At 41.5% G+C, this 14,714-nt stretch overlaps 1 protein-coding gene across 4 annotated transcripts in view; it reads right to left on the bottom strand.

Annotated features, from left to right (window-relative positions):
- Window positions 1–896: 896 nt before the first annotated feature.
- Window positions 897–14,714, bottom strand: part of ltk (leukocyte receptor tyrosine kinase) — a 46,750-nt gene continuing 32,932 nt past the window's right edge. For 2 of the 4 annotated variants that reach the window (XM_061062394.1, XM_061062396.1), the window contains exons 16-29: window positions 13,847–14,032; window positions 13,456–13,554; window positions 11,281–11,442; window positions 11,045–11,158; window positions 7,291–7,477; window positions 7,106–7,196; window positions 6,535–6,599; window positions 5,257–5,386; window positions 5,041–5,138; window positions 4,427–4,519; window positions 4,164–4,265; window positions 2,602–2,736; window positions 2,070–2,160; window positions 897–1,944 (exon numbers count right to left, since the gene is read on the bottom strand). In XM_061062394.1, the coding sequence (XP_060918377.1) occupies window positions 898–1,944; window positions 2,070–2,160; window positions 2,602–2,736; window positions 4,164–4,265; window positions 4,427–4,519; window positions 5,041–5,138; window positions 5,257–5,386; window positions 6,535–6,599; window positions 7,106–7,196; window positions 7,291–7,477; window positions 11,045–11,158; window positions 11,281–11,442; window positions 13,456–13,554; window positions 13,847–14,032 (2,600 nt within the window). In that variant the 3' untranslated portion in view covers window position 897. The remainder of the gene's footprint in view (window positions 1,945–2,069; window positions 2,161–2,601; window positions 2,737–4,163; window positions 4,266–4,426; window positions 4,520–5,040; window positions 5,139–5,256; window positions 5,387–6,534; window positions 6,600–7,105; window positions 7,197–7,290; window positions 7,478–11,044; window positions 11,159–11,280; window positions 11,443–13,455; window positions 13,555–13,846; window positions 14,033–14,714) is intronic. The other 2 variants (XM_061062395.1, XM_061062397.1) reach the window with 1 other exon arrangement.

The raw sequence follows: 14,714 nt of genomic DNA, 5'->3' as shown, positions 1-14,714 counted from the left end.
ATTTGATCAAAACCAGCAGCATCAACCTGGAGGAGGTCCCAGTGATTGACCTCAAGTTAAAGTTCGACAAATGATCTTGGTCTTATGCTTACGAATATTATTTATCAATATGTTGAGATCTGTAACAGAGCAAACTCCATTTGTACAGGAAGATTTGGAAAAAAAACTAGGGGACAAAGTGTTGTTTTTTTCCCCCAACAGATTAACTTTAGTGAATCCCTGTCATTGCAGTTTATTAGGCATTTTTATATTCACATTAGTAAGGGTAAAAGAAAATCTGAATCCTAGAAGTTAACCTGGCTGTACTGTGTACTTTAATATGATTTTGATGTATGATGTAAATGTTTTGGTAACTCTCAGACCTTTTCTGAGTTTGAAACCTTTGACATTATAGTTTTCCCTCCAAATAGCATGCTTTGAGATTTTCTTCCCAATGGCTCAATATTTTTCATCCTGTTTAGCTCGTACTGTACACTGCAAACTACAAACTACAAAAAAAAGTTACTATGATGCAACAAAAAAAAACATACTACCAAAGCTTTCATAAAAAACAAAACAAAAGGGTAAAAATAGGATACTAAACAGCAGATACTTCTGTCAGCCAGAGATTGCAGGGCTTCACGTCCTTCGTTTCAGCGTTCAGCTACCAGTGTAACAGAAGCCCTGTATGGAGCTCTGAGTCCAGTGTTTGCATTTTGTGTCACAGTGTTGAGGAGTTTTTGTGGCGTGTGAGGGTTCGAGTGTTTTCCAGCATTCCAGGAACTCTTGATAATTTGATGTCGTGGTCTTGTGAAGGTACTCCCTGTTCCAGAAATCCAGAACTAATGTCATGGGCTGTGAGAAAAGGGACTCCAGCTGCGATTTAATCTTTATATAATTATGACTCCCTGTTATACTTTAGATCGGGGTAACACTGAGATCTTCGGACAGAGAAAAACCTGAGTCTCTGTCCCGCGTTGGTTTCTCAGCTTTGGTGTGTCTTCTCACGTCTTCGTGTCCGTAGCTGGCGTGGCGCTTCAGCAGCAGCTTGGGCATACAGGAAGAGGAAGTGTGGAGGCCTAGCGCCAGTCCCAGGCTGGTTCCTGAGGACACACTGGGGGCAGAGCTGGTGTTGGTGATGGCTTCTGGATCTTTGGGCTTCACCAGAGGCAGGCTCTCTGCCTCGTAGCTTTGCTCATCATAGGCGTAGTTGACGTTGCCACAAGGAAAACTCTGCAGCTTAGCCAGGTCCAGACCAGCTTTAGAGCTGCCACCAGTTGGCATCTTATGGGATGATGGGCTCATTGCAGCTTGAGCTTGGCAGGAAGGGGGTGGAGTTGAGGAGGTGCAGAAGCTTGAAGGGCTCTCACATCCAGTGTCACGGCTCTCTAAAGTCGGGCTGCAGGTCGGAGGAGCCTGCGTGTTAGAGCTGCTGGTAGATGAGCTTGAGAGCGGCATGGACTGAGTGTGAGAAAGTGTTTTCTTCCCCCTGAAGTTTTCCAAAACCCAGGAACCGTATGTGGGGTTCCACAGGTTCTTCGTCTTGTTCTTCAGCCTCTGGCTCCCTGAGGAGGAGCTGTTCCTGGAGCAGGGCTGGTGATGAGGAGGTTCAGGGTGGAGCCAGTGGCCTCCTGCACACGCGGTAGCGGCTGACAAACCTGGAGCGGGTACAGGTTCAGCCCAGGATGGCTCTAGAGCTTCACGACATGATGTTACTTCCTGGTGGACAGGTTGGGTTTTCTGGAGGAGGAGACGGGGTTTGGTGGGCTGTGGGGTAAGAGGGTTGGGACCCAGGCCTAGGGAGGAGAGACCAAGCTGGGAGGAATCCTGGGGAACAGTGTGGGACACCAGGAGAGGAGTGAGGCTGGAGGAGGTGTGGTCAGAGGGACGGATTATTAAACCACCATTGTCCTCAGAGTTGGGGCTATACTCCACTGGCAGGGGGGTGTTGATCACGTCTGGGTCCTGAATTTAGAAGAAAAAGAAAAAAGGTGGAATAAGGGTGAAAAAATGAATAGTTTCAAAATGTATATTGCCTTAATGTGGATGTTGTGTATATACTGTACATCCATGAGTGGAAAAAAGAATACCTGAGAACAGTAGTTAATTCTCTCCAGGATAGAAGAAAAGTTGGGCCGGTGCTCGGGACAGTGCTGCCAACACTGAGTCATGATCCGATAGCTGCATTGTAACAGACACAAACTCATTATATCAACGCCATCTTTTCTCATAGATACTTCATATAAGTTCAACAGATCAAAGGTAGTAGAGAAAGCAGATGTGTGCAATTATTTCTAAAAGAGTATGATGTACAATAAGTTCTTATGTATGCAGAGGCAGTGCCAGACTTTTTTGACAAGGGGGGCAAATTGGGCCACCCCTTGGATCCGCCCCTGTATGTCTAAGGTTTGCTATGCACTAGTTATTATCTTAGGTAAAGCTTTGATCTCCAAATAAAGTAAGAATTATCATAATTTTGAAAATGATTGTCATTCAATTTGATTCCACAAACAGAGAATCCGATGTGCAGCAGCACAACATTCTGTCTTGGTAGAAAACGTTTTAAACTCAGGGAACCTGAAACCTTGAACCTATCACATCAAAGCACCGGTAAACACTCACACAGGCCCCGGGCAGCTCTTTGGAGGATCCATCCTGCCTCCACTCGTGACAAACTCCAGCACCTCTTGGTTGGTTTTGCAGGGATACGGCATGTAACCCAGAGAGAAGATCTCCCACAGCAGCACTCCAAATGACCTGCAGGGGGAGACACAGCTCAACGACTGAGTTTACTCAATCAAATTGATGACATATTGAACCTTCCCCTCTTTCATCTTACTCAGACTGAGCAAAGTCAATAACATATATTTTCTCCAAAGAATTCTTTGGAGATGTAATCACATATTGGCTGAAAGCCGTGTCAGAATAAGAAAAAGCTTTTAACTCCTCTGCATCAAACTACAACCCTCCCGAGCTGCCTTTAGAGTGGTTTCTCTTTTCTACGCTATTTCTTTTTGCTGCTGGGTCTCAAAATCCTAGCCAACAGCAATTACTGTATTTTAAAAAGTAGTGTGCAGTCCAAATGTGTAACAGGACTGCCAGGAAGTTCATGTTTAGAATATTTATAGGCAGCAAATAAAATGTTTCTTTACTATATTGCTTGTAGCAGATTATATCATTTTTTGGTAAAAAAAAAAACCTCAACACCTTTTTGCTAAATTTGAGCATCCATTTCCTTGTAGCACTGTTACATCCTTCCTGAATGTGCAGTCAGATGTCAAAACACATTTTGCATTTTCCCACAGAAATAGGGTTGTAGTAATTAAACAGAAAGCCACACAAACCAGAAGTCTTGATTGCCAAATTGTTCTCGCCCTCTGGAAAAGATTCCTCCAGAAAAAAAAAACTCTGAGAAAGAATTTGCCTCTTTGGAGTTTTAATATATTTCTGTGGTTAATTCTAGCGTATTCATGATCCCACCAACACGTTTGACTGGTTTTATGGACCGCGGTATAAACCCAGTCTTCATATAAAAATGTCTGATTTGTGACTCTAAACCTCAGACTTTTTCAAACTTGATCCGAAACAAATCTTTCTTCTTGTCTCCGAATGTAAACTTTGGATGGTATTTGATCTACTTTGCTAAATAACTTTCTTCTTTGGTCATTGTATAATTGGTTTGGGCCCTTCTTATTGCCGGTAATTTCCCCAATATGCCAGTGTTATTGAACTGTCATTTTGCACACGAGATCAGGGTGTTGATTACAGAGTTCATGCTGCATCTTGAATACAGATGCTGTTCTGTCTTTAGAGATGTTCTCTTTACATTCTGCTCTGTAGGTCTGTCTGATTAAGTTTTTTTTAATAAAATTGCTTTTGTTAACTATCTCGTATTCAAATGATGTGAGAGGAGCTGCTCTGATACTTTTCACCACTCAAAACAACGACTTGGCTCTTTAGCTTTGTTTCACATGATTTTCCATGTAAATCTGTTTACCAATTGTCAATACATCATCTGATATGAGTTGTCTGTTTCCCTGCACTTTGTGTCAGTTCAAAGTCATTTCCCCTGTAATAAGAGGTCTCAAACCAAAAGTTATTTTTTCTTTTTTAGAATGAAAAACACTTGTGGACTTCTACTTTTATGGCTCATCATGTATATATCATGAGTTCAGTATTCACACCATGTATCAGTCTTGCAGGTGAAGATTCCCTCCATGAAGGCCTCTGGTGGCATCCATTTGACTGGCAGCATCGCACGACCACCTTTCCTGTAATAGCTCGCTCTGGAGAAAAAGAAGAGAAATCTGATGTAGGAATGTCCACCTATCATCATTTTTGAAGAAACACCACAAGGCTATGAACTTAGTAGGTAAATATGTTTGGTCCTCCAGTGTACTATGCTGTGTGCACTACTGGCGTGACGCTGGAGATAAGGCATACAGACCTGTAAATATCACGCGCCATTCCAAAGTCTCCAATTTTGGCCACTCGGTCTGGTCCAGGGCAAGTAAGAAGGCAATTTCTAGCAGCTATGTCCCTGAAAAATACAAGATTTCTTATGAAATGTAATTACATTATTGCACTTATCTAACCGAAATCATTTAATAATTTCTCAAATAAAGTTAAATAATCGTTATTAAAAAACAATAATCATGTGTCCCATGTATAGGAACTTTAGTCCTCAGAGCGGGAGGGCCAGGTTTGACTCAGCACTTTGTCGCATTTCATTCCCCTCCCTCTCATCCTGGTTCTTTACTACAGCCACTGTCCTCTCTAAAAAGAAGTCTTAGAAGCTCCAAAAATAAACCAAAAATAATAATAATCGCATTTTAAAAAAGGAGATTTTAAAACATATGGGTATATGCTGTGCAGTGGCAGTTTTGGACAGAATTTACATAGGTGTAAAATGTGTGTGTCCTGCTGCAAACATCCTCTCATTCAGTGCTACGGAATATTTAGTCCACAATTATGACGTTTTTGTGATCACTCACATAAAAGCATACAACCTAGATATCATATTATATTTATTTGTATTTAAATCGCAGTAGATGTGTCAACCTGTGTATGAAGTGGTTCTCCTCGAGGTAGCGACACCCAAAGGCGATGTCTCTGGCCATCCTCAGCAGCTCTCGCATGGTGAGACAAGAGGTCTGGCCCTGGAGACAGCAGAGCTCAGTTTAGTGAACCACACCAACACACCCTCCTCACACACACACACACACACACACACACACATCACACCCCACACCACACACATGTAAAGTGCACACATACAGCTCGTGGTCTGTTCTGTCTCAGGAAGCTCTTCATGTCTCCTCCAGTCATGAGCTCCAGCAGGATGAATCGTGGCAGGATGTTCAGACTGACGCCGATGCAGCGCACGATGTTGTCATGGCTGAACTTGCTGCATGTACAAACAGTGAGCATCACTTGAGTTAGCAGTGGCTTCATGTGCTTGCTATGTTTAACTTGGTAGACATTGCAAAAAGTGTCAATGTCACATGTAGTTTTATCCCTTCAGCAAACACACGACACAAAATGTAAAATGTATTTAGGAAATGTAAATTGTTTCCTGCTTTAATTTGCAATTGTAATAAAACACCACAAATCAATGAAAATATCTTTCCTAACAACTTCTAGAAGCACCTCAGCCTTTGTTTGATCTGTCCTTGTCTGCCTTTATATAACTGTATGTAACATCGCTGACTCTTTCTCTTTTTTTGTTTACTCTGAAGCAAATGTACCCTTGACTTTTTGAATCGTATGGAATCCCACTCATCATAAATCAATTAAAGACAAAGTGCACAGGGACAAAACTGTCAGCACAGATCATCAAAAAAGGGACCTGAGGATGTGTTTTTGTCCGACAGGTTCACATAGTATCTTGGCTACTCGGGTAACGGTTATTACAATAGAAATATTTGGATGAACGAAAGGTCTAAAAGGGTAGCATGAGAAAGATGTTGTGCTCCCTTCAATCAACGGAGACAACCTGTGTGGCTTCAACATGTTGCTCATAATCCTGCTCGGGTTTTTACTCAATCCAGAAGCGAACATATCGGCAGTGTGTGCATGCAAAGCGAGACTTCTGTACAGAAAACAAAAAGGTTTTATTGGCTTCATGTCACTGCAGCTCATTAACTTAGACAATCAAAAGTAGTCTTTCTAAAAACATAGAAAAAAGACGAACAGATGTTCAACTAGCACTTATCTGTCTTAAACTGAGATCAAAGAATATCCCTTCATACATGATTGTCCATGACTCGTTTTCTTCTGATATAATTAGCTGAAGCAATAAGCTAATCAAACTGGAGGCCAATGCGTGTGCTTCAACATTGTTTTATTGATTTGATTTATAGCGAGTGAAGTTTCTGGCTCCAGTCGCTATCTCCTCACACTCACAGGAACATGTTTGGCCATAAAACAAAGCCAGCTGCTGCTGCGTATTTCACATTGACGTGTCAGGTGAGCTTTTAGAGGGTGCATCGGGGGAATCAATGTGTGAACAATGTGTGATGAAGACAGCAAGAGAACAGCTGTGGAATGGTGCACCTCATAATCAGCGCCTCCATCAGGAAATCCATTTCATCCTGTTCGGAGCAGATTTCTGGAAGAGTCTGTGGAGCAGAAAGAGACAGGGAGGCAGTTAGAGGTGTGTGTGCGTGTCGGAGAGAGTCCTAGCAGGACAGGAGAGACATCATTAGGCCTAATCAGCAGACCATTGAAAAGCGGGCCAACCCATGTGGAGCACACTTGGTTCTTTTTTTTTCTTTTTTGATCCTGTGTAGTTTCAAGCCTAAGTTATCTGAGGGCATTGCCTGAACATGTTCTCTTTTCCAGCCATCTATCAATCTGTGCAGCCATTAGGGTTTAACATGACATCATTCTTTTAAAAAAAATCAAACCAGCTCATTACGTTTTTTAACATTGTGTAGCAAGTAAAGCAAATAATCCTTCTCCTTACATATTCATTACACACGCTGTCTTTTTGCATCCTTCGTTTGTGTGTGACCTTTTAAATGAAGAGGTCGAGGCAACACTGTGAGTTGTTGCTGAGTTAATTATCTATGATTAACATAACTCATCAGGTGGAGCTACCACCTAACATTTAGCTACAGCTGACCTTTATTGCCACCTGCATGGGACTGTTATCGGCACTCATTCCCAGAACTTGTCCTTCATACACTTCACCAAAAGCGCCGTGGCCAAGAGCTCTACAAAACACAAAAGAAAATATACATTGATTGAAGGACAAACATTAGCATGAAGGTGCTCTGTGCGCTCGTAGAGAAATTGGCATCCGAGTACCTGAGAAGCGTAATGTTCTTGCGTGGTACTTCCTTCAGCTCATTGAGTGACGCCGCCTTCCCTGCAAAGCAATAGTTGGGGTTGTAGTCCGTCATGATGGTGGAGGAGCGGATCTTGCTCAGCTTGTACTCTGGACTCTGCAGACGTCCCCTCACTGCTAGCAGGTAGTTCTTTCTGCGGTACCACACTAAAGACAAAAACAAGACAGAGACAGGTTTATAGAACTTAAACAGCTAAGAATGCTTTTAAAACTCATTACCCTTACTGGACCCCACACTTGCATACAAGTTGTAGAAGCAACCTCCTGACTATTTGCTAACTGTAGGAGCAGTTACACAAGGAGGGGTCAAGCCGCATCAACATTCTTCTTTACAGCGGTGGGAAACTGTTGTAAGAAAACCACACCTGATCTGATCACCGATCAATTCAAAATCCAAACCAAACGTTTTTGGGTTTTTTTCAGTTTCAACTTGGAGCCTTACTAAAGTGAGTAACTGAGTGACATCATCAATTTATAAGACTTTGCACAGCTCATGCTGGAGTTGCAAAAGCCTTTTTTGATGAATGTACAAGAACCTCCCAAGACCAGTATTCACATGTTGGATATCAGTGGAGTTCTCCTTTAAGAAGACAAGTCCTTCCACTCACAAACGTTATATATTTGCAGGATTCATGTGGGATGTCCTCTCCTTGGTTACTGCTCCTAGTCTGTCTGTGCCAGTGAGTTTTGGACTCACCCGCCGTGGAGGCAGCCCATGTCCCCGATGCAGGTTGGTAGTCTGCCAGGGAGGGGGGTGTTGCGTGCAGGTAAGAGGTGCCGTCGAGCCATCGCCCGGTGCAGGTGCTAGTGACTCAGAGGAGGGGGGGGGGATTGGATCGGGAGTGGGTTGAGGAGGAGAAGTAAGAGGAAGGGGAGGAGACGATGGGGTGCCCAGGGAACAGACTACCTCCCTGCATGGGGGAAATCTCAGGTGAAGAGACACCATTAGCCTGAAGCTTGTGTGTTGGTGTGAACAAGTACGTAAGAGCAGAGAAGTCATGTTTTTGTTTTAGTATTTGATTTATTCACTTCTAAATTCACACATTTACACACAATGCAGTTAGCGCAGAAGTCAGACTGAGTAGATCAATCATTTTTCATAAAAAAAAAAAGAAAAAGTTTTCCCGATTATGTTGTGTGTAGAAGTCAGATTAGTTTGCACTTTGTCTGGTAATTACATGAGTACAGTATCATGCAGTTTCCCTTGACGGCTGTTTGAAACAATCATCTCATCTGCAATTAATATCTGTCTGATTATACTCCGTTTGCACAAAGTGAATATGTATGATGACATTTAGCGTTACCAAAGCGAAATCAGATTCTTGGCATTATTGTTTTGAAGCACTTTTTATTTTCACAACACCGTGTATCTGAAGAAAATTACATACCGACCTTTTAACCTCACCTCCAAGCTTTGCTCCCTAGTATAAAATATTAACATTTTTGCATCTTTCCCTAAACAACTCACCTCCTAATAAAAACAGTAATCACCCATAACTGTTTTGATCATCTGCATCATCAGGAGGAAGAATTGTTTTTCTCTGATGTTCATTATCTTAATATTATTATTTTTGCACACAAACCAATAGTTTTCAAACTACAAGTGATTCACAAATTGAATTTACATCGAAATAATAATAATCTAATATGAGGGTCTGTAACTATAATCGTGTAATCAACTGAGAGGTAATCTGCCTGTTTTATTTGAACCTTTGTAATACTAAAGTATTGGACAATTAAAAACACAAGCTTATGATCTCTTAGTTCTTAAAGGTTCACCAGTGAAGATGTGTATGTTTTCTTTCTGGTGGTCCATTAAGAATATGACAGTCATCCTCATGAGAGTATGAATGTGCTCTGCATATGAAATCGGGAGATATTTTGATGCACAGTCTATCACCAAATTAAAGCTGAAGAAGGGTCCAAAATGAAAAGTGAGTGGTCGTCAGGATGTGACATTTTTCTGATCTGCTGATTCGCTTTCATTTCCTGTGTTCCTGTAATACAGAAAATGTTGTGGTACTGTACAGTGCAGCTCCATACAAACTGTCTTCTCAGGTCATCAGATATTTCTAAGGTTGGCAAGAAAACTGACATTCCTTAGCTCAGCTCCAATGAGAAATATGAGATATTGCTCCTTTAATACCCTTTACTTATTTTTAATTCTCACTTTTCATGCCGGAGGTTAACTGCATGTATCACTTAACTCAAAACCAAAATTGCTTTTTGTTAATGCCTCGGTCTCATTTCAGACAGAGCTCATGTGCTGATTTCTCCAGAGACCCCTACACAAAGTATAGATTCAGGAAAAAACTGACTGTGGGAAAGAGAGAGCCAGTCTTCAAGAGTGAGCTCCACTTATTATTCTGCACTCTCAGTGAGGTGATGGAGAGGACACGAGAGACTCTGCTTTACTCCAACACCTTGAACAGCTCTTGATGGAGAATTAAGGGGTCGACCAATCTGTCACGATTCCCTTCCTAAGTACCTACAGCAGGCAGTTGTCAAAAAGACGACAGATGTGCAAAAAAAAAGCGTTAATTGCGAATAATCCCTCACTTTCCTTTATGATTGAAGCGTATGTTGTTCTTAACACTGCAATGAAACTCTATTTATAGTGTTATATGGCGCCAGTTATTGAGTGAAGATTTAGTAAATTAGTCAACAATAAAAAATATATTCTGAGCCATGTGAACACCAATGCAACATGAATATCATTAGATAATGCTATATTAATTGTTCATATTACATAATAGTTTTTTGTCTTTTGTCTTTTTGCCTCAGAGTAGTAAAATTAAAAATACAAAAACTATTAATTCCCTAGTTATTCCTATACCGAGAAGTCGGCCTGTGCAAGAATCATGAGTGATCAAAAAATTATCAAAGAGATCTCTAGTTATGTCTTCATCCCAAAACAGATGCCAAACTTCTCGTCAGTACCACATCACAGTGCTGCGTGTGAGTCCTGGTACTCAATGCCCGAGGGTTAAAAAAAACAACAACTTGTTGTCACTGTGCAATTCCCAAAGTAACTGAAAGCTTCTTTTTTTTGTCACTCTCCTCTATTTTCCCATGATGTTCAAATCTGTATGTCTATATTTTGAGCCACTCAATCTTAACGCTTGACATTTTACGGTCATCAAATCTCACTCATCAGTGCACATCTCCAACTGAGAGGAACTTCTTGGTTAAATGTCAAACCTCTGTTCCTGCCTTTAATAGCCCAAAATGAATTTGATATCAAAGTCACACGCAGAAATCCCGATAGTACAACTCTACTGTTTAAGTGTCTGTTGGAATAATAGGTTTGCGTTAAATACAGTATAAAATAATGTGATATTTAACCGCAATCAAACTCATTATCTCACTTTAAATCTTCAGCTAAATACTCTTTGCCCCCCAAAGACAGTCATGAATGTATAGCATTGACCTGCTACCAAAAGGAGAGCTGAAATAAGTGCTTGTAATTTAAGTGTCCGTTTGTGCTCACTTCCGTTTGTTTTACCAACATATCACCCAGAGCCATACCTCTCCGCAGCTCTTTTTATAATCTGGCTCCCCGCCAGAGAAGGACATCTGAACCAAAAGTTATCAAAGGTGTTCCTTTTTTTCTGTAGTCAGTAACATCTGGAAGAATCTGTCTGTGCAGCTGTGCTCACAGCCGGTTGAAGGTGGAGGGCACAGACTGCACACAGAACTGGAAGCATCTCTTACTTAGGATGACGCCGGCGCAGATCAGAGCGATTCCGCTCGCTATGGTGGAGACCACGACTGCCAAGATCAAAGACGAGGACAATTGGCCCTGTGGAGCCAAGCCTTGGGAACCTGCTGAGAGAAGACAACAAGAGAGCAGACTTAAAAACAGGCTGTAGGATATTTACTTTGTCTGCTTGGATGGGGAAGGAATCAGAGGAGATTAATTGTTTCACGTTAAAGGAGTGATTACGTACCCACTGTGCGGATGCATGTAACATTGTCACTGGCCAGGACTTCGTCATCTTCACAGAGACACAAGACGAGGTGGGTGTCTTCATCCCGTTTACAGCTCTGTGTCTGACAGTGGCTGCAGTTCAGCTGCACCTTGATCTCACACTCGCCGTGACTCTCCATGGCTGGAGAAACAACGTGAACACATTTCAACAAAAGGATGCAACAAAACATTGGACTCAAACTACTTGACAGAGAGGGAGGTCACCCTTAGATGGTGATATTTCACATGTTACATTTTCTCTGTAAATCCCAGTCACACACAGTATCGTCTATAACCACAGAGTGATGCTTTGTTTTTTTTATGACATTAATGACATGTCTTTGCAACATGTTCCGTCACTGTACCTGCAACCATCATTTCAACTTTTAATCAAAAACTAAAGGGTAAAGAAAAGTGCTCCAGATGTATGAAGGGTGTATGTGGTATTAAAAAAAAGCAGTAAGCAGAGTAATAAAATAATTCTATAACACATTTATGTATCATTATTTATTAACTGAACATTTATCTGTGACATAAACAGTGTTCCTTTGTTTCTTGATTGATATTTATGAATAAGGCTTTTGCCATGTGAGTAATATATTAAAGCTCATCATCTCCTTAAAGGCCAGAAGATGATTTAACAAGATTACAGACAAAAAAAAACATATTTTTCTCTTTTAAAATTAAATTATTACCACTTAATTTAATTTAACACTTTGTTTGCATCTTGCTTTGAATGTCTTTTTGAACACTGCAGTTGCAGTCCTTGTGTTGGATATTGATGAGTGGCAGCGCACACAGCAGCAGCAGCAGCAGCAACAACAACAACAGCCTCTTTCACATGCGAATGAAGGACTGTCTGTCCGAGGGCAACAGGCTACATGAGGCTGTAAATTAGTTGACTGCCTTCCTGTTCCTCCCACTGCATAATGAGAATCAGATGGTTGGTAGTCTCAAGAAAATAGGAGGGGAAAAAAACCATGTCCGCACATATGTATGTGCAAGAGTGTAGGCCCAAAGGGATGAGGCAGATAATGCTGCACAAATAGGTACAAGCACACACCCAAAAACACACACACACACACACACACACACACACACACACACACACACACACACACACACACACACACACACACACACACACACACACAAAGGCAAACATACACAGGTAAACTCTGAGGTATTGGCTGGATCAACTGCTTGGAGAGCTAAGTGCACAGAAAGCCAAGAGCTCAGGATTTAATCTTTACACCAGCAGTGACTCTTTGCTCTGGGATCAAGCATGTCGAGTGTTATTTGTTCCCGTAAAGGCTATAAGCTGTGATGCAACTTTGTGTTATATAACCGTTAATAAAATACAGAAAGACTAAAAAAAAAATGACACTGAGTGTGAATGTCCCCGCTCTGAGAGAGCCTGTGATTCACCAGCATGTCTGTGTTGAATAGAGTAGAAATCACACGCATCATGTCACTTCGGCTTGTTTAGAATTTCTTGTCCAAGTCATTTCTTCACTTAAGATTTTTATTTTTCATCAGTGTTTCTTTTCATTTGTGATTTTTTTGCATTTCATTTATGGCGAGGTAACCTTTAGCAGAAGATCCACAATGTGACCGCCCATCTTTAGCTGCACTCATTCAATGCAGCCTCTTTTAGTACGACAAAACAGCCTTCACCCGATCTGCATTTGCTGTTCTATTAGTTTGTTTCATTTTTTTTTACTTCATCTAATAGCCTTCATTGGTTATTCAATTCTACTTTACAAGTAACCCTGGACTCTACTTCATTCTTTTTCTTACATATCTAGTTTTGAAAGTAAACTCTGTGTGAGGATTCTTATCAACTATTTCCAAGCTTTTCCAGAGATTTCATCGGCATGTCAAGGATTTCTTTAGTAAATGTTTTCTCTTTCCTCGACTTGTCTCTATTATTTTTTACTCTGGTTACACCTTGATTTTGCTCTAGTTTCTAGTTTGACAAAGAAAAACATCAAGTCAAGTTGAAGTAACTTATGACACTATAACATTGTACCTACTCTCCTCTTTATTTTTCTGTCCTCCTCTATTTTCTATTCTGCACTCTGACGGAGCCGCTTTGCGAATAAGCATCACTGACTTCAGTCCATCTTGATGTGATGAGCTGCGTCAGTCTCACCTGCCAGAGGCTGAAGGAAAATCTCTCCTGTTGGATGAATAAACGAGATTCCATTCTGGCCGTCAGCCGTGATCTCGTCCGTCACCGCAGCGTCACCTCCTGTCAAAGGAAAATTATGCTGTGATCACGCCTATCAGACAGCTTTATGAATTATGTCAAAACCATTTAAAATCTGTTTATAGATGTCAGTTTGTCGCCATTTTTTCCCTCTTGACTGAATAATTAAGTGTCAACTGTAGACAGCTGCCACACAAGCATTTATTAAGTCACATAAACACTTTAAGAAAGTGAAATCATCATGTCACACACATGATGATTTACTTTTTCTTCATAAGCTGTGAAGCTGTGAATTGTAAAGCAGTAGTTAGGATAGCTGAGAGATTAGTGTCACCTCTGTAACCTCCTCCACCCCCTCCTGCTGTGCAAGCTCCACCACCACCTCCAAAGCCCCCATAGGTGGACCAGCTGAGTTTGGACAGGGCAAGGGGACACGATGACCCCCCCTCAGCACCCTCCACCAGAGACTTTCCAGCCCTCAGGTTAGCACTGGGACTGTCCTTCCAGCCTCCTCCTCCACCTTCAGGAAACACAAAACATACACAAAGTTAAAAACTTTGATATTACACATATTAGCGTGTGTGTGTGGGGGGGGGGGGGGGGGGGGAGGTTATAGCTTATAAAAACAGAAACACAATGCTGCTAAGTCAGACAGAAGTAAGGATAGATACAATGATTAAAGATCAGCTTAAAGGAATTATGGATCAGATCAAAAACACTTTATATGTAGAGGATAACAACCTCGTTCTCAATATAAACAAAACAAAAAGTACTTGACTTCAAGAGGAAGGCCCCCCCTCTTCAGCCTGTCACCATCAAAGGAACTGCACTGAAGCGAGCTGCCAGCTATAAGTTGGGCTTCACATCTCTGAGAACCTGAGCTTGGCCCAAACCACAGAAACAGCTGTACTTCATCAGGCTGCTACAAGTCATCTGCCCTTCATCCAGGCCTACAGAGGACTTGTTGAAAGCATCCTCACGAGTGGAATATCTATTCTATTCTCTTCTAACATTATTCATCCTGAGAACGGATGCGGCCGTTTACCCAAACTTTATTTCACTGGAATACTTTCTCAGGACATTTTGTAGCAGATTTCAAATACACACAGTAAGGCTGCTAAGACAGCTGACGATTAAATGTGTCTGGAGGGATTCAGGGAGGTTCGAGGCACAGCTGGATGCTGTGTTCCTTACATGCGTGA

The sequence above is a fragment of the Labrus mixtus genome, chromosome 18 (genome assembly GCF_963584025.1).
Source record: "Labrus mixtus chromosome 18, fLabMix1.1, whole genome shotgun sequence".
Lineage (NCBI taxonomy): Eukaryota > Metazoa > Chordata > Actinopteri > Labriformes > Labridae > Labrus > Labrus mixtus.
Note: the sequence above shows the minus strand (reverse complement) of the source record. Positions and strands in the feature narration are given on the sequence as shown.